The sequence below is a fragment of the Poeciliopsis prolifica genome, unplaced genomic scaffold, assembly GCF_027474105.1.
Source record: "Poeciliopsis prolifica strain line A6 unplaced genomic scaffold, Auburn_PproV2 SCAFFOLD012, whole genome shotgun sequence".
Classification (NCBI taxonomy): Eukaryota; Metazoa; Chordata; class Actinopteri; order Cyprinodontiformes; family Poeciliidae; genus Poeciliopsis; species Poeciliopsis prolifica.
In genome coordinates this window covers 12,411,149-12,438,623 of record NW_026562387.1, presented here as the reverse complement: position 1 = coordinate 12,438,623, position 27,475 = coordinate 12,411,149, and the positions used below count along the sequence as shown (strand labels likewise).

Genomic DNA, 27,475 nt, shown 5'->3' with positions numbered 1-27,475 from the left:
ACACATTTTTAATCCACAGTTATTGGTGAGATTAATATGTTTTACTTTATTTAGTATTCAGGAACTTTTAATTAAACATCCATGACCGTCTGTTTCCCTGAAACGTGAATATGATGTGACACTTTTCAAAATGGGAAAGAGACTAGAACATACCTTTCCAGTGCTGCAGAATGTGATAAGTTTAATGAAAGATACAATAAATCTAATCTGACCATTTTTAATTTTCTTTGTTGTTTGGTTGCACTATTAAGGCTGATGATGTATGTCCATTTCCGGCAAGAATGTTAGCAGTCTTTAGAAATGTTTTGGCTTTTCTAAAGCTCAGTACCACCTGGACAGACTTATTGCCGGTAGCATAGAATTTCTTTGATTTTTTTGATTTTTTCCTTAAGCAATCTTGAGATTTGCATTTGGTCCAAATACAAACAAGTTCTTATACTGTCACAATTCAGCATGTAAATTTAAACAAAAAAAGTTAGAAGTTCAGTAAAATTGCAGCATCTCTTCTGGGTGGGTTGTGTGTTTGTGACACAGACTGTCAGCAACTCCTGAAGAAATATTTCTTCATAAAAAATGTAGTGACACATTGGTAACTGAAATAGTGACATTTGTAAACGTTGCTAGCACCAAACAGCCTCATGGGTGCTTCAGAAGGCAGACATATGGGAGCTTGGGTTTAATATTCAGTAGTGTTACAACTCCTTGTCATGTTATTTCCCCAATTGTAAAATCATCACCTGTGCAGATGTATCTGTGTTTCTTTTTCTACAATGAAACTGTAGCTACTGTCTCACAAAAATTGACAAGCTCAACTTTTCTAACTGCTTTCTTATTTCTGTAAAACACTTCACCTTGTTTTTGGTATGAAAAGTTATTTTATTTTATTTTATTTTACATTATTAGCACATTTTTACTTCATAGTGCTAGTATAAATAATTTTACTTTTGGAAAAGAAGCTGCAGCTAACTGAGAAAGTCAGACACAGTAGAATTACTCCTGGAAGTGTTTTCCTGGCTCCTTGCATTCCAGTAAAGCCGATGTGTGTTTTAATCCATATGTCAGGAAATTGCTGCCAGAAAACAACAACTGGCTCAAACTTGCCGGCAATTAAAGTTTTAAAACAACTGGAAGTTTGGCTAATAAGGCCGGATGAGAATCCAGGTTGATGTTGCCACCACACACGACGAGGAGGACGGTATAAATAATTTTAAAAAAAATCTACAAAGCTCACTGTTTCACAGCAAAGACTGGCATTTCTTTGTTTGTTGTGTAAACAACCATACCTGGGTGTGTCCCTTGTTATGGGAAGCTTGCCAGAAAAATTCTTCTCTGTCCTTCCTTCACCTTCACTAATGCAAATGTGGAGTTTGCAAAAAATATTTTGGCTTTTAAAACCCAAATACTACAGATATTATACAATTAATATTATTTTGAATCATATTCCCCTATTTATTTATTTTTTCTGATATGTCTGACCTGAACGTTTGCCTCTGACTGTCATGGAAAAGCTGGCTGTTGAATTGCACGTGAATTCTTCTCTCCCCCAAACTTCTTTCTTCTTGCCATCAATCCACAGTTTATAGTTCAAGCCTGTTACATATCTGCATTGACATTCTTCCTGCTCAACCTTTCTCCTTTTCTTGGATGTAAAATGTCCTGCAATGGAAAGAATTTTGTGATGTGACAAAGATCCTCTGCCAGCATTAATATATCTTCCTGTTAGCAGAAAGAATGTGGGTGTGCTGATGGACGGGTTGTTGCACTGAAGCATGTGATTAAAAAACAAACAAAAAAAAAACAAAACGTTTTTTTTGTTTATATCCCTATGAGTCATAATATCCCAACTCGATCTGTTTGACTTCACTGAGTAGGAAACAAGACAAGTGAAACTTGACATGGCTGTTATAATTCCAAGGTAGTGTAGCTGTGGTCGACTCATTGTTTCCAGTAATCGATGCTGGTTCCTCAGCGACGTGGTCCGGGTGTGTCCCAGAGAATCTACTAGTGGGGGATTCTTTGGTTTGGTTTTGCAGTCTATTTTTTCATTATGAAACAAAAAGTAACTTCCTTTACCAAAGTTTCATGGTCAGAAAAAACTATTTAGTTTCTGTTTTAAAAGCACAGCTACTTGCCATAGCTATACACTCCCAGACTTAAACCTATTAGAGTTCCTCCAAACCTTAAGCATCACATAAAGGTGCAGTTTTCACCTTCATCATTTCCCCCTGAAGCTGTTAGACGTGGTTTCTAAATGAAAGGGTGAACAGAGGTTGGTGGTGAACTCTGTGGTGTGGAAGCTGTATAATTCTGTCCCATGAGCATGATAATGCACTCAAATTACTCCCAGGCTTGCTATCTGTTATTTTCATGCTCTAGGGGTGGGAGAGCACCGTTACACAAGCAAAACATCAAAAAACTTTGCAAACCGCATATTTTTCTAGATATGTTTTTTTTTTTTTTTTTATCTCTTTCAAACTTTCATTTTTTGGAGGACTGAGGTAAAACACTCGCCAGAAGAGAAGGGCCATGCATTCCATATGTGGTGCGATTCTTAAAGTTAATCTAAATTTTCCCTCAAAGTCCTTTATTTTATCTTTACTGTCACTTTAATTTAAATCTTAAACCTCTAAAGTGAGGGAAAAAAATCTCAGTTTTAGTTTGTATTTTATGAGGATTTTATGTTGTAGATCAGTACACAATAGTGAACAAAAATACAGAGTAGTTTTCTACCTTTTTATAATAAACAAAAATATCTGAAAAATGTGGCATGCTTTTGGTTTTGCCCCCCCTGTTTGAATACTTTGTTTGCTTAAATTAAGTCTTTGTAAAATTGCTATAGCATAGTGAGAGTGGATGGAGAGCACCTGTGAACATCAGTTTCAAATCTTGTGGCACATTTTCGTTTAGATTTGAGTGTAGGCCTTGTGAACACTTCTGTTTAAACAGCAGGATTGTGGTTCTGACTGGATGTGTCAGGCGGTTCTGCGGTGTGCAAATAGAGTCTCACTTCTTTTTGCAGTTTCTAGCAGGTCTTTTTCCAGTATCGTCCACAGTTCATCCTGCTACATACTCTTCCCAGCTTTGTGACCCTGCTGAGGAATAACACCAGAACAGCGTAACAGTTTGGACCTTGCATGCAGAACAGTGTTCCGCATGCTATCTGATGTTCCTCCACATGTTTTGCTAGGTTTCCTACATAATTCAGATGAACTCCAAAACAGAACGTTTTGTGGCTTTCCATGACCAGAGGCTTTTTTCTGCCTGAGCTGTTGATGCCTGTTGCCAAGAGTTACCTGAGGCTTCTTGTCATCTTCTCTGAATAATGCTCTGCTTTGTCCCAGACAGTCCCTTTCTAGATAGGTTTGCAGTTGTGCTGCAGTTGCTTTTCATTTTTGAAATGATGGACTGAACTTTTTTACCTGTTTAAAATTAGGGATACAAACCAGCTTCCTTTCTGACCGGTCTGCTGTATGCTCCTCATGATACTATTTGTTGTTTAATGTTCGCTAAGAAACCTTTGAGGCTTACTCTGAGATTGAGCCGCATACAGGTTGACTGTATTTATTAATTAGGTGACGCCTGAAAGCGGCACAGGATTTTGGAGAGAGGTTGCTATGTTTTTCTGATTTTCATTTGTAAAAAAAAAAAATTATATATTTTTTTAAATTAATGTTTTTCTCCCCTTGCACTAATCTGCATCACTTTGTGGTTGCAGTGGACAATTTGTGGAGGTGATAATACTTTTGCAAGGTCCCATACCTTGTCTTCACATGGTTTTCTACTACAGATTTTGTTTTATAAATTTGTACACTGCTGAGGTTTGGCAAAAACACATTTAGAGGCTAGACATGTGTCTTTGATACAAGAACCAATGTTCTTTAATGGTTTAGAGAGGCTGACTCAGGTGGGCTGATGGCTACTAAACACGCCAAAGTAAACAGATTATTTCGTGTCTGTCTGAGGTATCTGAGGTGGATTTCAAGACCAGGCTTTGCCAAGATAAACTCAACCTTCTTTGTTGTCGAGCAAAGAGGCTTAAACAAACTATTAAACATTGGACTCTGGCCACCCAGTATTCTGAGCCAAGATTTGACGTTTATCAGGGTCGGTCTGGCATTATCGTGCATAGTGGCATCGTAAAAAAAAATAAAAGAAAAAAGCGAGATCTAGTGGGAGGTTCTTCTCCACTGCAAATCATTTGCTCTTTAAACTTTATTTTATTGAAATAAACAAATATAAGTGGATGAAAAACAGCGGTTAGGCTTTAAGCTCCTCTAAGGAACATGCGACTTTGCTGTTTACTACTCTAATGGCATGGAAGGATCCTTCCTGCTGCGAGCTCTCCTGTCTTTGCTTGCCAAATGTTTTTCGACTCAATGGGTCACCCACTGTGCAACCGAGCCATCCGTCATCCCAACCCAAAGCCGCAGGATGTGATGAAATGCGATGCAGATGAGATTTTGGAAGACAAGGCTGATTGTAAAGTTGGATTGGAGTTGCTCTGAATTGTTCCCCTGAGCAACTTGTGATTCAGCTGCATTTAATTGAAACAGATGCATGTCGCTGAAGGCTTTGTTCTTTTATTTAAGAAAATACATATTTTTTACAAAACACTTAGCTTAATGCATATAACGTTATATTACATATCTTTTTAGCCGTTAAGTTATGTGCGGCTACTCCTGTCTAGCTTGTATGACGACTAATGCATGTAAATATATATATCAAGTAAATAGGCATATAGTATCAGAGAATTTTAGGTGTGCCTGTGGTAAATATCTGCAAAAAGCCTTCTACAAATTCCACTTTTATTACAGTAGGAAAATCACATACTGTAAAATTAAGAAGAGGGTTTCTGCAAGACTTTGAAAACACTTTAATATGATAATATTAGTCTTGAAGAAGTCATTAGCAATGTCTTGAGAGTGACTCAGTAGTTAATGTACTGCCTTACAATCAGAAAATTGTGGGTTAGATTCCAGTTTCCTCCTGCCTCTTATTGATGTGCCCCAGGGCGACACACATTATTCTAAGTGATTTGCTTATCTGTAAATAAATACGTCAGTGTTTGTGACTGAAGGTTATTGAATAAAAAGTATGTTAATTCAGGTTGTTTAACTTTTTATATTTAAATAATTTGGATAAAAAATAATTGTTATAAAAATGTAAAACCAATTAATTTTTGAAATTAGAGTATTTCATTCCCAACCCTCACATTATGTGCGAGAGCACTTGTTGCATGCCAAAAAATAAAAAAATAAAACTAAAATTAAGTCCTAATGATCTTAAACATGTTAAGTTTTATAAGAAAAATTGATCTTTTAGTTCAATTAAATTACAGTCATCCATTAAGTCTCAATAACCTACCATTAAAATGGTAAATGTGTAGTTTGGACAACTTTGCTTTAATTAGAATTGTGTACTACCTCTGTGAAAATGTCATAGTATGAGTCCTGTTTTTGGGCTATGATAGTTAGTGCAAATAGTTTACGGGTTATCAATTATTGTTCCATAAATATTTCTTAGCAAGAGATTTTTTTACTCAACTTCTTTTAGTTTGAAAATATGCTACTGCAATAAAAATGAATTTAATTTTAGGCTTTTAACACATATTTACCAAGAATACCAGTAAAGATGTCTAACACTGTACATGCTAAAGTCTCAGATAGTGAATGTGCTGGTGTCCTGGTCCTCCGAACCAGACTGAGACTGGTTCTGGCTCGCTGAGTGGAGTGCGATCTCCACCGCTGGCTCCTCATTGACTTGCCTTGAGTGTCTTCCAAGTCTCTGTCCAAGGTGCTTGGCAGCCTTCAGGACATGACCTCTGAAGGAAGAGCCGATGAAGGCATAGAGGACGGGATTGATGCAGGCGTGGGTGAGCGCCAGGCTCTCTGTCACCTGCCGAGCGTGGTCCAAGCGCTTGCTCATTTCGCAGTCCGTGATCAGATGGTAGATGATGTCCATCGCTCGACATAGCTTTACTACGTTGTAGGGCAGCTGGGTGAGCAGGAACACGGCCACGACAGCAAGGAGGACCCGAAGTGTGCGCCATTTCCGTTCTCTGCGCACCCCAGCAGCTTTAGTTAGCGCCCGGCCTATGCATGAGTAGCATGCCACCATGACCAGGAAGGGAACAAGAAAGCGGAGGATGACCTCCAGCAGCTCCAGGGCAGCTTTCGCAGGTTGGGCCATATTGGTTGGGTAGACGGCTGTGCAGCTGGTCCTGTGATGGGAAGTCTTCACCGTGGAGAAGATGAGTTCAGGAAGGCCAAAAAAGCTGGCTAAAGCCCACAGTGCCGCACACACCAGAATCCACTGCCTCCTGACTCGGGTACCCGTCCCAGTTCTGCCTGCTGAGTTTTGGGCCACCGCCCGATAGCGATCCACACTGATGCATGCCAGCAGTAGCATGCCACAACTGAAGTTGGTGCTATAGAGGAAGGAGTTGAGTTTGCAGCCAGCCACGCCCAGCTTCCAGCCATGGACGGCGTCGGCGGCCCAGAACGGCAGGGTGAAGAGCAGCAGCAGGTCTGAGATGGCCAAGTTGAGGATGCACATGTCGGTCAAGGTCCGGAGTCTCAACTTGGACGTGTAGACCACCACCACCAAGGCATTCCCAGCCAGGCCTACCACCAGAGCCAGGGCGTAGATGATTGGGAGGAAGACGCTGCCAAAAGAACGCACCGATTCTTTCTCACAGACGCTGTGTTCATAGTCGTATTCATAAGAATCGTTGAAACTGATGTCTGTATCATCACTGGTGTAGAAGTCTTCCATGTTTCCTGCACATGAAAAGAGCAGAATATAAAGATGTTCCTTAAACTTTCTCTCATTTTGTCACAGTTGATGGAAAAGCCTATAGACTTAAATACACGGCAATGCTAGATAAAACAAAATGTATGACAATAACCCTAAGCACACAACAAGAGCTACTATAAAATGGTTTAGATTAAAGCATATTAATCTGTGAAAGGCTCTGTCAAAATTTTTATTATTAATTAGGCTGCTGTACTGGATTTTATTTACAAGTATCGGGGGGGAAAGAAATGCTCACAACACTTCTCAGAAATCTAATTACCAAAAAGGGAATTGAAGAAACCTTGCATCATTTTCCTTCCACTTCAAAATTAGGCGCTATTTAGTGTTGGTGTGTTACATAAAAGTCTGAATAAAATACAAGGAAGTTGATGGGGGGGAAAAAACTTGAATACGTTATAGGAAGATGAATACTTTTGCAAGGCATTCTAAGCGGTGAAACAGGAAATAGGAATTTTGTTCGGGTTCAAAGGAATCTTCCCTGCTTTTTCCTAAACTAGCCTGTCAGGAATGTGTGTGGGCTTCAAGAACAACAGTGAATGGATCTCTGCAAAGGCGATGAAAGAAAACAACCGAAGAGCTTTGGAGTTTACTTAATTTGCATGCAGCAAGCGATGCCAGATGATCCGCAAACTTCAGGAATCGGCGGCTTCTGATTTATTGAAGAAAGTATAATCTGTCTATTGACTTTTCCTTGTACAACCTGTTGTGCAAGCTGATAACATCTACTGTAGGGTATTTAAGATGGCATGTTTATATCAGTTAACCGTGTCGCTTTTTTTCCCACATCAGTGTAATAATGGTTGCAGGGGCAATCCAAAACTGACAGGAAATGAGTGCAATAAGGGATTAACTTTTTTCAAACCCAGGATCCTGGTTCTGTTGCACAGCTTCAACAGGACATCCCATTATGTGAGACTTTTTGGATATATTGGTTATGATGTCAATGCTCATTTCCTGACACCTCACTGCACATGTAGAGGACAATGCATCCGGACAGTCTTACTGCCTCATACAGCAAAGTTTTTGTTAACCTTATGAGATTGTCATCATTTTTAATAAGCTGAGTTCTGAGATCATTTTTAAATAAGCTGTTGATTTCCTAAAAAAAAAACCCAAATCATTTAAGTCTCTTCTCCTTCTACTACTTGCTGATCAAAGATCTAAATCAAAGATGGCTATATGAAGTTTTTATGGAGAACATAGTCTTTCTTTTAAAACATTGACTGCACATAATTAATTCATCAATTTTAGAACAGTGTCCTGCAGCCACAAATGACTGATGCTAAATTTATTTTTAACAAAAAAAAAAAAAACTGTGAGGCAAATATGTATCAGTTATGACACCCAGTATATATGTTGTTTTAAGTGTATGTCTGCTTGTTTTGAAGCCGTCATACAATCCACATCCTTTTGTTGGGAAATATGAACTATATAGGACCATAGATACCGTATGTGTCAATTATAATACAGAAATTTGAGAAATCCATGATATTTATGAACAACATATTTTTATTACTGACAATCATTTCTTGAATGAGGATTTAGGTGCAAAAGAGAATCATTTATATGGCGGATTGTGTTCATCTAATTTGATTCAGGCAAAGTGGAGTTTGATTACCTGTCCACCCCAAAGGCAAAGCCTGTTAAGAGACTGATGACATAATTCCTGAGGGAAAATGGGCATTTTGCAGGAACTTCATTTTGGCTGAGTGCATTTGTCGCTGAGATAACGGGAGTCTTGTTCCTTTCGAGTGTCCAGTTCTGTTACATAATGAAGTTCGATGTTCCGAATGGGAGGAGTAGCAGTGAATGTAGCAGATGTTCTTGGAAAAACAGAAAAAAATGCCATGCATACACCACTGTCAACAGCTGCGTGTCACTTAATAACAAGTTCAAACTTGCTGCCATTCTTTCAAAGTGCTTGTTTTAGACTTTACAAGCCAATTACAGAACAATTGTGAAATGTTTCAAAGGTGTCAAAAAAGGAACTGTCAGAAAGGTTTACGCTTTTAATTTCACATTAAAATTATGTTTTACTTTACCTATAATACATAGATACTCCTGGTATTGGTTAGTTTATTAAGTAATGCAATACCTTTTTTTTCCTTTTTTTTTTTTCTTTACCTTTGTTAAACCTTTTTCTTATTTTATTCTAGCTGTCTTAATTAAATCGTACTTTATATGTCCTGTTGCTGATGCTTTGGTGTGAAGTTGTGGCATCAACATTCTGATTTGATTTTGCCCTGAACATGTTTCTTGCAAATGCAAAAACACTGGGACTTCTCACTATGGCTGCATTTGTGAGGTAATGATACCAACGCAAACGTATCATGACTTCATTCTAAGTTTAATAATGTCATAAAATCTTCGAAGCCGGACTTTGACTTTAAGCCCAATTGTAAATCAAAGTCTTTCCTCTTTGAATGAAAACAAGATTAATTTCTGTACTAAACAGTGTCTCAGGAACATAAGAATGGATTTAGAATTCAGAACTAACAAAATAAACTTGCATAACCGAGCTTTTATACTATTACTCTACCAGCTTAGCGTTAAATGGGTCGAATCAGAAAATGTCTTACCTGTTGTCAGCAGTTTTTTTTTTTTTCTTAGAGCGGTAAGGATTAGAAAAACCTCTTGTGAGCCCTGCTCAAACTGTGACAGAGTCCAGAGGAGGTGCGTTATTGTATTCTCCAGGACTGAAATGACTAATCTCTGCTGCTCAGCCTGCCCTCCTCCCTGCCTGACAGCACGAGGAGCGTGTCCCTTCTCCACGTAGCTCTGAATACATTGTGTGTGTGTGTGTGTGTGTGTGTGTGTGCGCGCGTGAGTGTCTGAGTTTGGGTCATTTCCTGAATGCATAGTTTGGATGACTCAGAATCCCTTAGTTTTTGTTTGTTGGGCCAGGCAAAGCACTATGCACGGATATTAATAGAGTTTATATAAAAAGAATGGAAAATCTCTTGTTTTTCATTCTTTTTAGATGAACTCTGTTTTTTGTCATTTAGAGCAGCGAGTGCCAGTAGGAGTTTTGCTGTGTTTGGGAAGGTTTGAAGTAATGTGTGATAAATCCTTTCCTATTCTAAAAAACCTATTTATATTAGTTACATTTTTTGTCTTATTCATTATCATTTGTTTTGTGGGTTATGTATTAGCGGTTGACAGTAGGATGGGTGTGGTTGCTGTGCAATGTCACCAGTAGATTTGTTCTATGTAGGGTTAAATTACTTGTGTTGCACAGTTTTCTTTATTGATTTAAGGCATGATGGATCATATCTGGTTCAGGCAGACAACACACAATGAACAATTGCTAGATAGGAATTTTTATGACTAGGAATGAATGTATTATTAAATGTGACTAAAACGTATTTTAGAGAGTTGTTGATTTGTCAGGAGTCTAAAGGAGGTTTTTTGTTGAAAGTTTCAGAAAAATAAGAGGCATGCAAGAGAGGAAGAGTAATTTCAACATAGTATACATCATTGTAATGTCAATAGCTGCTTTGCAAACAAAAGAACTGCTTGGATGCTATGTTTCATTGAATGTCAGTTGTCTTGTATTCACACTTTTTTTGTCAAAATATATTTAGCCAGTTAAACAGACTCAATATACCACATATATCTGTTTTTGTGGCCGAGGTGCTAAATCTCCAAGAAAATGGCCGGATGAATGTAGGAAAATGTTGGTTTGTCATAGCTGATATTGCCATCAACATATTCTGCAATATTATCAGAAATGATTGCCTTCCTGATATTGTCCAGCCTTGATTCAAGTGGCTGTCTCATCCTTGTGGGTTTAAGGGTTGTTACAGCCCAGCAATTAAGTTATGAATGACCAGGATGAAAGCAGTTACATATGTGAAAGATCCGATCTTATGTATTTATATGCATTACACTATTACTGGCAAATCTGTTTCAGACCCAACACTGTGCCAATGTTGTTTTTTTCCAACTGCGTTCTCAGAAATTCCAGATAGTTTTTTTAATATCCTTCAGTGCCACATTCCTCGTCTTTCCCTGGACTCATGTTTGTACACTTATACACAGTGCAGACAAACCCAACTTGTGTGGGATCAGAAATGAAATAAATTATATAAATATGAGGAAAAAAAAAACAAAAAAGAAAAACAAAAAAATTTCATTTTGAAGGATGATTTAGTGACTTAAATAAAAAAAGAGTAATATGACATGTTTGGGTGTCAATGCGGGAGTCTGGAATGTCTGTTTTCATTCCAGTGTGGATGCGACTTGTTTGGGCATGATCACCTTAGATCATGGTCCATGTGACTTATGCAAGAGTTCAATGACAAAGTTGAACCTGCCCTCGGGCCAAACAGGCTTTCCAAGATCAGTTTTGTATTTTTTAGTTGTTTTGTTTTTACTGGGTGGAGCTGCTTGCATCTTTTGCGTTTGTGGTTACAAGGCTGGTATGATCAGTTATTTTGACTTCTCTACAGTTTGTTTAGTAATTAACTACACATCTGTCACACCGAATTGGTTGAAAGACTTCACATGCAGTCATGCTGAGATTACCATGCTATGATTTCCATAAAACACTCACGTCTTCTTGTCTGTTCCAGTCTGGAGACCATATGTCTTGTCCTTAGGGGACAGTTTTTCCAGCTGGGCAACGTTTAAACAGGAAGTCAGGCCACCAATCCTCACCATGTGTACATTGGGCCTCATAGGCGTGACCTGAAATGGACCAAGGAAATTCCAAAGTAATCTGTATTTTTTACCAATCAGCAGTTTGGAGTCACGCCTCTGAAGCTGTAAAATGCTACAAAAGGCAAAATGTTTTTGGTAAACATGGCAACGAGACAGAAAAACCAAAAGGAGGGCAGTTTTTCAAAGCTTACAGTGAACAAAGTAAAGAAATCCTTCCACATTTTGGAGACAGTAACAATAACAGCGCGGGGATCAAACATCAAAACAGGAAATGCCTAAAAATCAAAAGTGCCTCAGATAAAATACTGTCTTTTTATTTTTGAAGTATAAATTTCTCACCCTTTCTGGAATACTGCATTTTTTTTGATCATATCACTTTTTGTCAAATTACAACTCCAAACTTCAATGTACTTTATGGTATGATTTATGAACAGAATCTGAAAAGTGTAGTGCACTTCTGTATTCATGGATCAATGAATTAGTGAACTTTTCACTGCATTTGAAGTGAAAGGTTTTTTTTTGTAGCTCATTTAGAGGTTAATATTTCTATTTTTCAGAATGAAGATATCTAAAGGCAATTGTTTGGGGTGGGTTTTATTTTAGGGGTATCAGGGGTTAAATACATAGGCATGCCGCACTTTTCATATCAAGAAATCTTTCAAATGTCCACTGAGGTCATTCATGTCTCTATGCTCACTGTTTTCAGTTTGTGACATGCTGAAGATTCCTTTACAGAATCTTAAAATTCAGCGTAGAATAGTGCCCTCTAGTGGCAGTATTGAAATGCAATTTAAGGGGGGAATTTGTGTGTCAAGAAAAGAACATTTTTTGTTTACGTTCAAACAAAAGTGGTCTGTTTCCAATGACAAGCTGAAACCCTAAAAGAATCCAACTGCGGAAATGTAAATCAACCTGTGGCTTTTCCCGCTTTGGGGCCGTTAATCTCTCTCGAGGCTCCATCCAGCACTTCCCAGGGAACAACAGCAACTGTTTTCCGGGCATATTCAGGTCATGAATTGGTCAAGGTCATGGAGCGTGGATGGTTCAACTCGTCTTTTTTTTTTTTTTTATAGTCCACCGCAATGACGCAACTAGACATGCATCCATATCTAAAGTCAGTGTTTTTGTGTTCTGTGTTTTCAGGTGCGGGCAGTGCCAGATGTAAAGTGGCCATTGTTATGTGCAGGAGCAGCTCTGAGCTGGGCCAGAGCAGGTCAGCTGGGTTTTCAGATGTTTTTAGTGATTTGTTTGCTTCTGCTACATATTTTATAAATTTTTTATTTTTGCACAAATTATCAGATTTTATTTAATTCATATTTTTCTATTTGTTTTCAAATGGTTTTAGCTTATTGTGTTTATTTTTTGTTTATTGTGTGTATTTTTTCGCTATAGAGCCCAAAACCTCACATTTTCAGCCCACCATGTGAGGTTTTAGGTTACAATTAAAATGAGTTTTCCCTGATTGAAGTTTACTTAAGTGCATTTACTTTTAAACATTAATATTCAGTGTTTATCAGCATATTTATATTGCATAAAGACATAATCTAAAAAAAAAAAACACACTCAGATCTTGTCTCTACAAGTATTAATGGTAACAAAATCTACTAACAGTCACACCCTCGATATGAAACATGTTGTCCTTGTTTCCAACTTCAAGCGTAAAATTCCAACACACTCAACATGTTTTGGCAGAGAATATATGACACATTGCCACAAACAGAAACAGCTGTAAAATTGATTAAATGTTAGTAAAAAAAAATTTGATTAGTTTTGGATAAGTTTCACTATTTAAGGGCGTTGTTTGAACTTCTTTCTCAGGCATGGCCAGCACAGCATGATCCTCGTACCTATGAACACGCCGGGCGTAAAGCTCATCCGACCACTCACTGTGTTCGGACATGACGGTTGGATCGTCTCTCAGTTTCCCCTATTTGAAAGTTGAACCGATGTGGTGTGGTTTACAGATTCTCCGTGTTTCTTTTCAGATGCCATCCATGGTGGCCACTTTGAGGTCCACTTTGAGAACGTGCAGGTTCCAGCTTCCAACATGATCCTGGGTAAAAAGCTCTCCTGGTCTTAAATAGGAGGGACACCTTTTGAAGCCTGAGAAACTGATTTGTTTTATGGAAGAGAGGAACACTTTTCATAGTAAGTGAATTTATTATCATCTTGGCCTAATAACCTTCCCCCACTCATATATTTTCCTCAAGGCGAAGGCCGAGGGTTTGAGATCGCTCAGAGGCGTCTGGGTCCAGGCAGGCTTCACCACTGCATGAGAGCTGTTGGCTGCGCCGAGCTGGCGCTGGAGCTGCTGTGTCAGCGGGCCGCTTCCAGGCGAACGTTTGGGAAAAACCTTTACCAGCATGTGAGCGAGTCACACAGGCATTTCCTTCTGCTGTCAAATGAAGGACAGCTTATATAATCTTGTTTTTGTGATGTTTGAAGGAAGTCATCGCTCACTGGATTGCAGAGTGCCGCCTGATGATCGAGCAGACCCGCCTACTGACTCTCTCTGCTGCTCATGCCTTGGATACTCTGGGCAGCAGGGCCGCTCGCAAACAGGTAACGCTGTCGGTAGTTTGTGGTTCTGGTTTACACATGAGCAGAAATGTTAAATCCCAGTCTCAAATCCACCTGTTAACACAAACATGAAGCGTGTTTTTCTAACTAGAAGGGATTCACTCTTTGACAGCTGTTCAGAATGCTCATTACATTTCTGATTTGCAAAATTAAGCATTTAAATCCTGATTAGTAGCATAGCCTGCTAATGTCACAACCTGTCCTCTAGATTGCCATGATCAAGGTGGCAGCAGCCAGGATGGTGTGTAAAGTGGTGGACTATGCCATCCAGGTTCATGGAGGTGCAGGGGTTTCGGGGGACTTCCCTCTTGCACAGATGTAAGTTTGTCTTTCTTCGCATACAAGTGCGTATGAATGAATCATCATGCAGTGTGTTGTAATTTAAGTGGTGATTTGGATGATTCTGTCTTCCTGCAAATGAGAACCCAAAATGTATTTTCTTGGATTATGTAATGAGTCTTATTATGTACAAATTCATTAGAAGATGCACTTTTTAATTATACTCTTCCTCTCATTTCCCAGGTACTCTAACGTACGAACTCTGCGAATCGCTGATGGACCTGATGAGGTTCACCTTTCTTCTATTGCAGTACTGGAACTAAGGGATCAGCTAAAGCAGGCGCGGGCCAGGCTGTAAAATTGAATCAATAACGCTTCAAACTAAACAGTCCATTAACTTAATATTTCTAAAAATGCAGGAAAAAATTGGTGCTCTGCAAACCCGCATCCAGGTTTAGCACTATGTTGGGGATAAATGAATACTTACTTACCTGTGGAGTTTGTGTGATTAAATAAATTGCAGCCTCTGAGGCAGCTTTTAAGTGATTGGGTGAGAAAGTAATGCAGTATTTTTGTATTCAGATCTTACAAGGTGGGTGAAAATGAAATAAATTGCAACTAAATTAACACTGCTTTTGTCAGTCATTGCTCCAGACATCTTAAAAATGACACTTGTTTATTAGGAATTATTTTTAATGTGAACTACAAAAACATAAGTCGACAGCATGAATGTAAGACTTTTCCTCTCACACTACATGGGTGTGGTCTACCACATGGATGATTTCCATTGTAAAGTGGAGAAATTAGGACACACAAACACATTTTTTTTTTAAATCTTTACAATATAAAACAGCAGTGGCCCCATCTAACTGATACACCAGATGGCAACCCATGCAACACCCTCCACTCTCTGTTGTTCGTTCGTTAACCTACAGCCATTTCAGATCTTCAGCTGCCAATTCAGTCCACCTTTAAATCAAACGCGGCGCAGAGATGGGGGTGGATGAGAGGGGCTGGTTTACGAGTGAAAAACAAAAGATGTCAGTGTTTGCTCTTCTTAGATTTCTTGTGAGATCGGTGGGGGGATCTAGATCTGGAGCGGGACTTCTTGGTTGATTTCTTGGGTGTCCTGGAGCGCGACCGCCTCGATCGCTTCGGTGTACGAGGTGAAGATGGAGATCTAGCAGGATTAAAGGGACATTACACATTTAGAGTTCCTAAAAACAGCGCAAGTTTTAAAATTCTCCCTTAGCAATGCGATTTAAACTCGGTGTTTATATGCACTTTAAAAAGAAAAGCTTTATTCATTCCCAAGCTCTATCTTTCTGATTGGCATCTCCAGATGCTGCTTTGATGGTTCCAGCTACAGTAAATGTTTCAATGCAGTGTATGCATTTACCTCTTGGACGATTTTTTGTTGCTAGACCGAGGAGAGTCCTTATGGGATGCGCGTGACGATGTGTCTTTAGAGTACGATCGATCGGAGCGTTCCGATCTCTCTGAGCGCTCTGAACGCGGCGAGGATGACCGGCCTCGTCTGCTGCCGCTCCTCGACGGACTGGGAGAGCCGCTGTGATGCCGCTTCCTGAGAGGAGGGGGAGACGTGTCAGATGGCGCATTAGTCGAGTTAAAGCTTTACTTTTAGAAATCTGAGTATTAAAAATGTCTGCATCACCTTTCTTTCCTGGTTGGCGTGTCATCCTTCTCCTTCTCTTTCTTCAGTTCTTTTAACCGCGCCTCTGCTTTCTCCTTTTCTTTTTTCTCCCTTTCTTTCTCACGCTCAAGTTTCTCTTTTTCTTTCTCCTTTTGAAAAGCATGACAAAAGGAGCTCGGTTGTTGTTTTGTCCTGTATCATATATTACAGGTATCAGTAACCTAGGTTCTTACCTTCTGCAGCAGTTTGTCCCTGTAGTGCTCCACCTGCTCCTGGATACTCTGCCCAGGCTTCTTGGGCCTTTTCCCAGACTCCAGCTCATCCTGGAACTTCATGACTTTAACCTGTTGTCAAAAATGTGTTGCACCATGATATCCTGCTACTATAATATAATAGTATCTCCTCATTGGCATAATCTCCTTGACTCAACCTTTTAATCATTTTTGGTCGACAAATAACCAGACCAAACAAAATTACCTGAAGTAAACAACTTAAAAAAAACTAAAGACCAACTACATACAAGCATTTGATGCAGCCTGATGGAGCATGTAGGAGCCAAGCAACGAAACATCAGAGTAATGTTCACTGGCAAGTAGTCAGAAGAGCAGCAAATGCATAAATACTGTATCTTACTGGGAACTATGGAAAATTATCAGTATTTATAACATCGTGCGTCATACAGTGACTGTTTAAATAAACCCTGACACACTAGAAAACAACAGTGCCAAGGGAATAAAAATCCTGCCATAAACTAGCAAAAATCTAACATTAAATTGCACTTTTTAGGTTTATCAGAAACATTGTAAAAATATGAACAGGGAATTGTTCTAAAAAGATTTTAAAAGACAGGTAACATAAATGTGATAAAGACTACTTCAAATGAATGCATTTAATAATAGCCACAAAACCAGCAGAAAGGTAATAAAGGCTGTTTTACAGCAGCAAAGCAAATAATTTACGACCAGATTACTGGTCTGACAAGAAAGCAGTAGGAAAATTCAACACATTTTTATCTGATTAGATCCCAAACAATAACGCAAACTTCGGCCGTTTGAATAAAATCTCTATTAAGTCAACATGCGATGCAGAAACCTTGATAGCTCTTGCCGCTCTGTTTTACATTTCTCCCTGTGTTGCTGATTCCTGATCACCTGATAAACTGGAATTTCCTGAATGAGCGAAACAGGTACTTAATTAGCTCTAGTGTATTTTCCATACTTTAAAGAAGACGTGTGCCAAGAAACCAACTTAGTTAAAATGAGGAATCTACAATTTCTAATATGAACTATAGTCAAATATTCAGCCAGATACTGCATGTAGAACCAGTTGCTACAAAAAGTATTTTTTTCCTAAATCTTTTTGTGCTATTTATTTAAATCAATCCATTTAAAAAAAGACAACACCTACATTATTTAGACATATATTTTAGTTTGTAAAATAGATTAAAATACACAAAAAAAACCTCAATCTCTCTGAGCTTGGTGCGTTTCTCCTCATTCATTTCAGACATCTTGGTTTTCATATCAGAGTCGTCTCTGATGGGGTTGGAGTAGCTCTGATTATCCTCTGAGCGAGGGCTCCTGTCGTCATCATCACTGTCTGCCTCACCCCTACAGAAATATATTAAGGTGGTGAAAATAGTCTGCAAACTCGTAAGTATACACCGTGATGAGCAGATGGAAAACAAAAAGGCGTCTTACTTCTTTGATTCTTCCGGTTGCTCAAATATCTCCCATTTGGAGGTTGTTACAGCTGAGGAGTGAAGACGTTCAATTACAAAGACAGAAAAATATCAAATATGATTGACAGGTAGAGGCTTCCCAACGTTACCTTGAGCCTGTAACTCTGCCTCATCCACCGCTTCCCATTTTGAGGGTGCAACCTTGAAAGTTGCTGACTGATCCACTGTCAAAAGCAGAATAAAAGTTATTATTTGAAACAATCCATAACGATCATTTATATTTGGGAGTGTCCTGATCAGGACTTTGCCCTCCTCGGGCCTCTCTGTGCCGGTCCCCGCTTCACTCACGAGGTATTCCATCGATGTCGTCATCAATGGACTTAATAGGAACCCCGTCTAAATCGTAGAGAGGAGCTCCATCGATTGGCGCCCCATCAATGGGTACTGCATCAATAGGGACCCCATCCACGTCCTCCAGAGGGGCTCCATCTACAAACTCCCCCAGAGGGGCCCCATCGAGGTCTTCTGCAGGTTCAGGCTGAAACAAGACGAGGAGGAGAAAAATCAAGCGTGATCTAAACGAAAACAAAAATCTGGGGATATATGTGTGGTTTATTACCTCTACAACAACAGGGACCTCCTTTTCCGAGGAGAGATTGACAAGTCCAAGGAAGATATTCTGCAGCTTAATGAGAAAGGGATCAGGGTACACAGCCCAATCCTCCCACGCCCGGAAACATGACATCACTCGTTGCTATTATGACAAATTAAAAAGAAAACAAACACGTAAGCTGAGTGATATGAATCACCGGTGAAACAAACCATTGTGAAGTTTGATAAACTAACGCGGCTACCTTGAAGTTCTCACTCTGCAGGTGTCCTTGTATTGTCTTGTATGTGGCGTTGAGATCAGCGAAAATCTGGCTAAGCTTCGTCTCAAAACTATGTAGAACAAAAACAAATTTACTCACCGAGATTCATTTATTTAAAACAACCAAACTATCAATTCTATTTAAACTTACTATTTTCTGTAGTAAGACGCATTGGATACTTTGGCAGAAGAGTTGTACAGCACATCAGAAACAAGATATAACCGTGCAATCTGAAAGATTAACAAGCAGCGTCACGGTTAGAGATCGTTGATGAATGGTTGGAAGGAGGCGGCATTGAACTCTTGCCTTCTTTGGTAGAGGGGTCTTCAGAATGGAGAGGGACTCTGTGATACACTCCACAATCTCCTCAGCAGCTTCAGCATGGTTCAGACAAAACAGCATGGCCTCTGCCACGTCTCCTCTCCTCGGAGACAGACCGCGGAGCATCTCCTCCAGCTTGTCCCGCTCCCTGAACACAGCATCACTTCATAACTAATCATCCCTCATCCTGAAGGTGGCTAACTCCACACCAAAACAGAAGGTATTCTGTTGAACTGCATTTAAAACAGCCTTGAACACAATTCTGTTGCACACAAAGTGAGGAGATAATTCAGCTGAACATCGCCCCCTAAGGGCTGGACTTGGCCACCCATGGCTCATACTCACTTATCGAATCCAGAAGCTCTCTATCTAAGCATCCATTTATCTTGTCCTCTACTTATTTGATGGTTCAGAAGTGAAATTCAGACTTCCTTCTCTATATGGAGGGTCAGAAGGGGTCTTGATGCAACCAAACATTCTGAACTTGGGGGGCTCCAGATGCCTGACCCACCTACACTGACTGCTTTCAGTGCAGAGGAGCAGATGCTCAACTCCAAGCTCTCCTACATCATGCAGCGACAAATTTGTATGAAAGCATATTTTCCCAATTTTTTGGGTCTTATCCTTGTTTTGGAAACATTGATTTATAAAATATGTGGCAGACTATGACCCTGATCAAACTGAAATTACTCAGATTTTCTGCAGGTATAAATATATTAGTTTCAAATTCACATGTCTTGAAGAGTGGTGTACCATATAAGCTGAATATGAAAACTTTAAATCAAAATTCAAAGACTCAAAAGCTCCTCCTAGTGGGTGTCATTTATGGACTCAGTGCATAATCTTATGGGGTGAGTTTGAGCCAAATCCATAACTGAGGGTATAAATTAGAAATTTATGTCTAATATTTATGTTTTACTTTGAAAAATGTTTGTGGCTTTACTGTTTAATATAAATGACTATGATAAGCCTTGTTTTTAAATTGGTTTTAGACATAAAAGCAACATGAACATCAATAATCACAAGTTAAACAGCAAGGTGAAGTCTAATCATATTGTGAATGAAATGTGCAACCATTTTAGGTCATAATCCTACTCTTCTTTCAAGGAGCCTTTCTTGTTTCCCTCCTCCTCTTCCTCCTCCTCATCACCATCATCATAAGGACCGTGTAGGTACGGATTAAGAGGAGGCGGACGCCATAAAGAGCCATTTTTAAACATTCTGAAGTCCTCTGTTCGCCATTTGGCCGGGGATTCACCCTGAAAAATTAAGCATTTCCATTTAATATAAAGATGTAGAAACAATTGGAGGAAATCCGACCACAAGTTAAAGTTTTTCTTCCTTTCAATTTTAACGACAAACCTGTAGTATAGTGTAGAGCTTCCAACGATAGTATACGTGTGCCGGGCTCTGGTTGTCAAACAGAAACCTGGAAGAAAACAATAACAACCATCAGTCTTATTTGTGTGAGCAGTCAGCTAATAGTAGAAACTATAAGCTTCTAACACATTTGTTGGGTAATTTAACTAACCTGTACATTGGATTGTTGATTTCTCTGTTCATGATCATGGCTTCAAACATTGGGCCTTCACGCACCACAAATTCGATCATGCGGTGGATGAGAGAGAGCAAATTCCTACAAGAAAGACACAGTTAAAGCAAACTGATTCAGACTGGACTGGAGTCTTGAGCACTACTTCCTGCCTCCCTCATTAAAGCACCAATTATGCTTGGCGGTTTGACACCCACAACAGTCCTCTGAAAATTATATTATTCTTCATTTGTAATTATGCCATTTATCACTGAAAACGCTGAAGCTATGACCACAAACATCCACTTTTTGGATACGACAAAAACGATCTGGAAAAGTGACACAAGCAGATGGTGCCTAAATGCTCTGGAAATGTACAATGATATGTTTTGTTGGAAGAAAATCTGATGGGAAAAACTGTTAAAGGGGTGTCAAATCACCAGTAACAAGTTAAATATAACTGTAGCTACATATTTCGGTCAACATTGACATAAATACCAAAAAATTATTTTAACATGAAAACAATAATGAATCTAAAATAAATTAATGTTTTCTGTAACTTAAATTTACTCGTTGTTTGAAGGGTCTGCCACATATTTTAAACATCTCTAGACCTTTTTTTTTTTTATTTAAGACCTTAATGCCTTCCAAATAAATAAGTTAACTTAAAGGCTTTTTAAATTATTCTCAATTTACTTCAAAAATTATTGTAAGATTAATTTATGTGATTGATGAAATTTCAGTCCTATGAATAGACTTAAGGCTTTTTAAAGACCCTGCAGAAACCCTGTGATGTTAAATACCAGTGTTCCATAAAGAAAAAGTGCAACTGATTTTAATTCCATTGCACTGACAGAATTATATCAAATAAATGATCCTACTTAAAAATGATGCAGAAAAGACACAGGGAGCAGAACAAGTGGGGAGCACTGGAATGACATTGTTTTGACAAAAATATTTTGCCAACACAATGGCTTTTACATCCGACTCAACTCCAGACTAGTTTGAAGTTAAAAAAGAAAGAAAATGACAGGATTCTTTGCCTGACTTGGACAATGAACTGGTGGACTTTGTGCTAACTGAATATGGTGCAGAAGAGATTATTTAAATACTTGTGACGATTTTAAGGGAAATGTGTCCTGCAGTTTGAAAACAATCAGCCAGTAAGACAAGGGATGTCTTTCATTTGACAACACAGATAACATTTATGTGTATTGGAGCCGATCGTACCGATGGCGGGGTAAAATTCTGTATACTTTCCCAATCCATCCCATGTTGCTTTTCAGGTCCCTCGCTGCTGCAGACAGTTCAACTTGAGCTGCTCACCAAGGCCAATGTCAAAGGTCATTCGGAAGCTAATTCTAAGGTGGGTTTCTTGGCTGGGGGCCAGATTTACTGAGCTCACCCACAGAGTGACAGAGGCCAAGGGGGGAGACGGTCTGAGTGAGCAATGGCCTAAGAGGTGGCTTCAGATCTAGAACCAGCAGGTCGTGAATGTGGTAGAGCTCAATGTCACTAATCTAGATCAACACAATCAGCTGTTTGTGACGTGGAAGTATGAAGGTAGTGATGCTTTGCTACAGATTTAAAAGGAGGGATTTTTTGGAGTGAGGTTTTGTGATGCAAACCCTGGTTATCCACTCATCCACAGTAGAGATTGAATTTCATAAACAGCTTTATTATAAAAATATATATAGGTGATGCAGGAAGCCATTGAAGGAAAACTATGTTCCACAAAATGCTGAATGATACATTAACCTACAAAGGTTAATGAAACCTATAGGTTAATGAAGCATTTTATATTTAGAAACTTTTCGAAAAATCTCGGTGTTAAGGTAAATGCCCACATTCAACAGAATAGACACAGAGATTGCCATTTTAATCATGCTAACCACAAAAAGCGCTAATATAAGACACAGTAAAGGCACCTGCTCTCCTCATCAAAGCTTGTATTCACAGCAGGAACAATATTTTCAATTCTGTCCTTATATCTTCCTCTTCGTAAAAGATAAATCTTATTGGCTAAATTCAGAATCTAAGCTTTACAAATAAAAATCAGTCATAAACTATTTTTCAGAAGTCCCTCTCTACACACAAGACCATATTGGGGGATGTTTAACAGGTTTAAGACCTCCGAAAGAGACCACTGCATTTGCTAGCTTTTAAGGCGGTGTATTACATCTGTTAGATCGCATAAAATCATATCAGTGAACAGATGACAAGACAATCGGTTAATGACACTGTAATTACCTCATCTGTTAGCTTCCACTACTCTCAAGATTTATTCACTTTTCAAAAAAAACATTTCTCTAAATGAGATTTCTCTAAAAGCCAATTAAATTTCACTAAAAGCAAGGGAACAATACTAAAAACCTCTCTTCAAAAAATCTCAACTCAATCATTTTAAAGGAAAACATGAACAATGAAGATAAATGAAGGCGCAAGATAAAATGTGTGGGTGCTACATTGTGTGCAAGCATAAAAACAGAATCCATTTGCCTCAACCATTGCTCATCCACACTGAGCTGCCCCCCTGTAGCATGCAGTGATCAATTGATCAAACTTTTAGCTTCACAATGGGATGTTAGGTTTTTTTCTAAGTTTGTACACCAATTTGAAAAAAGAAAAAACATGTACCTTTCTGTTGGGATAACCACTTTGACTATGGCTTGCGACAGAGTCTGTATATGAAGTCACATCAGATAATAAACAATAGAATGTGAGTATTGTTAAATAGGCAACAGGAGAAAAATATAAAAAATGCATTTCAAACTTCACAGAGAGAACACATTTCCTTTTACTAAACGCCAAAACCCATAAACACTTACGAATAAGACAAGCTAACTGAATATATCCAAACTTTTCCTATCAAAATCTTGTAAATTAAATTTAACAAGGAAAAAAAATCTAATAAACTATAAATAAAACCTGTGCTGACTACTAACTACAATAGCTAATACAATACCAGCACAATTAAATACTACCATATACCATGAAAGCTCAGGCTGACATTCTGAGTTACCTTCTCAAACTCCTCCTTGTTTTTGGGTGGAGGAATCATTGGAGCATTGGGGTTCTTTAGCCTCTCTCTGGGCTGCGCGTTGAAGGGTAGGCCGGAGGGAGGGGGCGGGAGTGTATGCTCCATCATGGAGGGAGGGATATATATGGGGTGAGGGGGGATGGGCACACCTTTGCCCCATCCTAATTTCATTTCAAAGTTCATGATCATTTTGCCTGTAATTAAAGGAAAGCAGGAAAAAATAAGTGTTTACATCATCAGGGTGGCGTAAGATACGAGTTCTGCGGTCTTTATGAAAGAAAAACAAACCATTTAGGTTCTTGAGGGCTCGCTCAGCATCCCTCCTGTTCATAAAGGCCACAAATCCACAGTTCCTCTCCCGAGCTCGCTCCTCATCAGTCCTCGGCCACATGATTTTTACGCTGGCCAGAGGGCCATACCGCCCGAATTCTTGACACAACATCTCCTCATTCATCTATAATGATTCAAATTGGAAATATTTATGAAAATATGCAGAAAACAAAAATAATTCTTTGCAAAACTCATAATTCTCTGCAGGATTCTATCTCTAGAATAAGCAGTATTTGAAACTACAGCATTCAATTCAATTCAAAGCTGTTTCACTAAGCTTCCTTGTCTTACTTTGCTTTTTAATATGAGTCTGGGAAAAGAAAAAAAAAAAAGATACCTGCGGATTGATGTTTCCAAGATACAAGTTAGTAGTGGATGGATCGCCGACATCATGGGATCCTGGCGCACAGTCGTCCAAAACTGCAGACACAGAAACGAGAAAAGAATTTCCCGTTGCTGCCTGAAACCTTGACTCAATTTCTCAGCAAGTTGGAGATATTCACGGTCACTGTATTAAGTCAAAATTACCACTGGACGGACGGTTTCTTCTTGAAGAACCATCCGCTAAAAGAAGCAGAAAAGCAGTATAAATTTTGTTTCAGGGTGAAAGGAGCACAAAGGGGGCGGGGAGCTGAGTGAGGCGTGCTGGACGGGGCCGCATCGGCCATGTTAGTACACAGAAGACAGTGAAGCAGCTTAAATTCACTCACAGGAGCGTCTTCCCTCCGATCCAGGCAGAGGCTCGAAGCGACTGACGCGTCCTTTCATCCGGTGTCTTTCATCCCTTTCTTCTTGGATTCTGAAACAAGTGGCACATATTGAAATTCAAAATATATATATTTTGAAATTTTATAAAAAAAAAAAAAGAAATAGAAAGTAATATTGTCATATGATAAATCATACTGTTTAAGTTCTTCTTTAAAAAGTTCCAAGTTACTCTTCTTCTTCTCCTTTTCACTGCCCTTCTTTAAAGTCTAAAAAACAGAAACATATTATTACGAAGAAAACAAATTGTAAAGCACAAACAAGGGACACAATTAGTTGGCATTGAAAGCACTTACATTTCTTTTGTCTGGTGGTAAAAACTGAGATGGAGTCTCCAAAGGCAGGATGCTTTTTGGCTGGGCCTCAAAACGGGACTTGGGCTTGTATAACTTTCCCCTTTTGTCATCAGAAACTGATTCGTCTGAAAAGACAAACCCTATTCTTATTTCAAAAGTTGAGAAGAGCCCAGAAATATCAGAATGACTAGTATTTTACCCTCATCAGAGATCAACTCAGAAACTAGCCATTTTTTTTACTGTACAAAACTAATGCAACTGAATTCTAAAATGTTACCTGGACAAATTTAAACCCAAAATGCTAAATTTTAGGAGAAAACTTCCTAAAAAATTAAATACTGCATTCTAAAATTAGAAAACAGTTAATAAGAGGGCCTTAGAAATCTGTCAAGATGTCTGATCAGTGTATGTCCAGCTTATATAAAAAGCTTTTGCATTTTTTCTCAGCATTTAATGCAATACTACTTCCTATTAAAATAAATAAGACAATTTCTAATTTCCAAAGCAATTTAACACAATTATCTCCCACAGTTGGTCTTTTATCCTTCTTGGGAAAACATGTTCTTTCTTAAATTAATACCTTGCCCCTGCAATGATTATTCTCACATACATTTTATGTTAAAAAACATAAGTGGTATAAAACATAGTAATGCCAACTTTTGCAGCATGACATGCAAGTTTATCACAATTTGTAGCTATGTAACTGACAACAGTCGAAATACTGTACCTTTGGATGCATTTGCAAGACCCCCTCGGACAAATGCTTTGACCTTGCCCTCTCCTCCTCCTTCAAAAGCAGCAAGAAACTCTTCATAAATCTCTGCCGCTGCTCGCTCATCTTCCTGAAAACGAGAAAAATCAGCAAAAAATAAGCAGATATACACCATAGCACACTTAATGAAACCTTTTAGAAACTGATTACATGAGTAGTCTTAATTAAAAAAGAAGTGCAAACTTGCCTTTTTCTTTATTTCATCTTGTTCCTTCTTGCTTAAAGTTCTTTTTGCCACAGCCATCTTACCAATGCTGAAAGACTTGAGTTTGCTCTCAAGCAGCGCCTGTCGATGTAAACAAAGAGTGACGTTTCAAGGGCATGTTCAACAGTACTCAGAATGACAATTTCTATAAACAGCGCATTCAAGTACCCAGAAGCAGAGCTGGGTGTGCTCAGTGTTATTCTGACAAAATGACAGACACTCTGACACCTAATTTGTGCATGTCTGTAACTTATAACGACATGTACACAATAAAAACTGTAAAAGCCAGACAAAATATCTGTTTTGGACTGTATGCGTTTCGTTTTCTGTAAACTTTCTTCTAAGTTACAGTCTGACGTCTAAAAATTAACCAGAGGCCTAGCAGCGGTATTAGCTGCAGCGGGACTGCTTGAATCCAGCACGCTGAGCTACTAACGTTACCATGACATCTGCCCCTTAGTAAGAATATACATTAAATTTTATATTTTAAAAGGTATCATTTGTGTGCTGACTACTCTAAGTTATCAGCTTTGTCTTGATGCGGTTTGTAAATAGCTACATCGACTTAGTCCCGGGGTGCATTAGCTATATGGTTAGCCTAGCTAGCCTAGCATGGATATGTTTGGTTAGAGCGGGGTGTCACTTTTCAGTAAACGCGCGTAGCTCTTGCGATAGCTACCATGTTAACACCAAACGTTTTCCGTGAATCTAAAAAAATCCACAGCTTTCACTACGATAGGAACAGCCTAGCTAACAGGAGAACAAACGGTAAATTTCACCTTAGCGCTAGCTTTTTGAGAGCCAGGGGTTCGATCCGCCATCTTTCTGTGCAACTGAAAAGAAAATCGATCACCGATAGCAGCTCAGTTGAATGCACAGGACCGACAATCGAACGTCGAGTCAGTGAGAATGTTTTTTGCTGAATTAGAAAAAACTATGAAAAATTCGCATTTTTTTTAAAAGGCCTTCTATAATTTCTCTTGATATCGAAATCAGAAAGCAAAGTATAACTTTTTTGGATTGCATTTGATACCTCAGAATGTTTTGTTTTTGTTTGTTTTTATTAGGAAGAGATGGCTTTGGAAAGCATCACAGACAAATAAATCAATAAACAAACCGTCTGACAGGCAAAACACTACGTGGCAGTCAAATAACGATAACCTGAATGCCCCTTTCCTATTGAAAATATTTAGGTGGTGGCAACACAATGTTGAATACATTAAAATTTAAAATAAATAAATAAATAAAAGTATATTGTTCATTCATTTGGGTCTGTTTGGGCTTTCAACACTGCATCTATCTGTGTTTCTTGGATAACCTACCTTTTTTCCAAGACTTTTTCCTTTCACTGAACTTTCCATTGATGTACTTGGAGTCTGCACTTTGTGTAAACCTTTTGTCTCAAGAAGGTATCAGTCAACTGTCTCTCTCTTTTTTAAAAATCTTAGGTTATATCCAATTTTGGCGGGGAGAAAATGTAAATTCATCCTTTCCTTCGGAATTAAACCGACTCACCTTTAGTGTCATAAAACTCCAGCAGGTGGCGCTTTTCCTTCCACCCACTTGAGATTGGCATCTAATCGTTTTTCGACGTTCGTGACTATTCTTTTTTATTATTATTAAAATTAATATTGCTTTCCTCCCACCCTCCCCCCGCTTTTCTTTTCTTTT

The 27,475-nt window shown here is 38.8% G+C and overlaps 3 protein-coding genes across 6 annotated transcripts in view; 1 reads left to right on the top strand and 2 right to left on the bottom strand.

Moving 5' to 3' along the window:
* Window positions 1-14,964, top strand: part of LOC129364501 (nephrocystin-3-like) — a 41,356-nt gene extending 26,392 nt beyond the window's left edge. For both annotated transcript variants that reach the window (XM_055037148.1, XM_055037147.1), the window contains 7 exons: window positions 12,622-12,691; window positions 13,297-13,382; window positions 13,464-13,535; window positions 13,689-13,843; window positions 13,924-14,040; window positions 14,267-14,376; window positions 14,581-14,964. In XM_055037148.1, the coding sequence (XP_054893123.1) occupies window positions 12,622-12,691; window positions 13,297-13,382; window positions 13,464-13,535; window positions 13,689-13,843; window positions 13,924-14,040; window positions 14,267-14,376; window positions 14,581-14,695 (725 nt within the window). In that variant the 3' untranslated portion in view covers window positions 14,696-14,964. The remainder of the gene's footprint in view (window positions 1-12,621; window positions 12,692-13,296; window positions 13,383-13,463; window positions 13,536-13,688; window positions 13,844-13,923; window positions 14,041-14,266; window positions 14,377-14,580) is intronic.
* ackr4b (atypical chemokine receptor 4b) lies at window positions 4,561-9,521 on the bottom strand. Its single transcript, XM_055037150.1, has 2 exons — window positions 9,396-9,521; window positions 4,561-6,779 (listed from the first exon to the last, which is right to left on the bottom strand). The coding sequence occupies exon 2, from the start codon at window positions 6,772-6,774 to the stop codon at window positions 5,659-5,661; it is 1,116 nt and encodes a 371-aa protein (XP_054893125.1). The 5' UTR covers window positions 6,775-6,779; window positions 9,396-9,521; the 3' UTR covers window positions 4,561-5,658.
* Window positions 14,965-14,996: 32 nt separating the features above from the next.
* On the bottom strand, window positions 14,997-26,655 carry u2surp (U2 snRNP-associated SURP domain containing). 3 transcript variants are annotated; one of them, XM_055037143.1, is made up of 26 exons: window positions 26,584-26,655; window positions 25,783-25,885; window positions 25,555-25,665; window positions 24,828-24,952; window positions 24,670-24,740; window positions 24,477-24,565; window positions 24,295-24,330; window positions 24,104-24,186; window positions 23,725-23,890; window positions 23,419-23,630; window positions 23,034-23,077; window positions 20,397-20,501; window positions 20,228-20,294; window positions 19,961-20,124; window positions 18,851-19,013; window positions 18,695-18,774; window positions 18,527-18,614; window positions 18,292-18,426; window positions 18,021-18,210; window positions 17,822-17,896; window positions 17,692-17,743; window positions 17,454-17,601; window positions 16,225-16,335; window positions 16,013-16,140; window positions 15,737-15,922; window positions 14,997-15,517 (listed from the first exon to the last, which is right to left on the bottom strand). In XM_055037143.1, the coding sequence occupies exons 1-26, from the start codon at window positions 26,623-26,625 to the stop codon at window positions 15,379-15,381; spliced, it is 2,913 nt and encodes a 970-aa protein (XP_054893118.1). In that variant the 5' UTR covers window positions 26,626-26,655; the 3' UTR covers window positions 14,997-15,378. The 3 variants fall into 3 exon arrangements, with proteins under 3 accessions (XP_054893118.1, XP_054893119.1, XP_054893120.1); XM_055037144.1 differs by lacking the exon at window positions 24,295-24,330; XM_055037145.1 differs by lacking the exons at window positions 23,034-23,077; window positions 23,725-23,890; window positions 24,104-24,186; ... (5 more) ...; window positions 25,783-25,885; window positions 26,584-26,655 and having other exon boundaries at window positions 23,419-23,520.
* Between the last annotated feature and the right edge of the window lie 820 nt (window positions 26,656-27,475).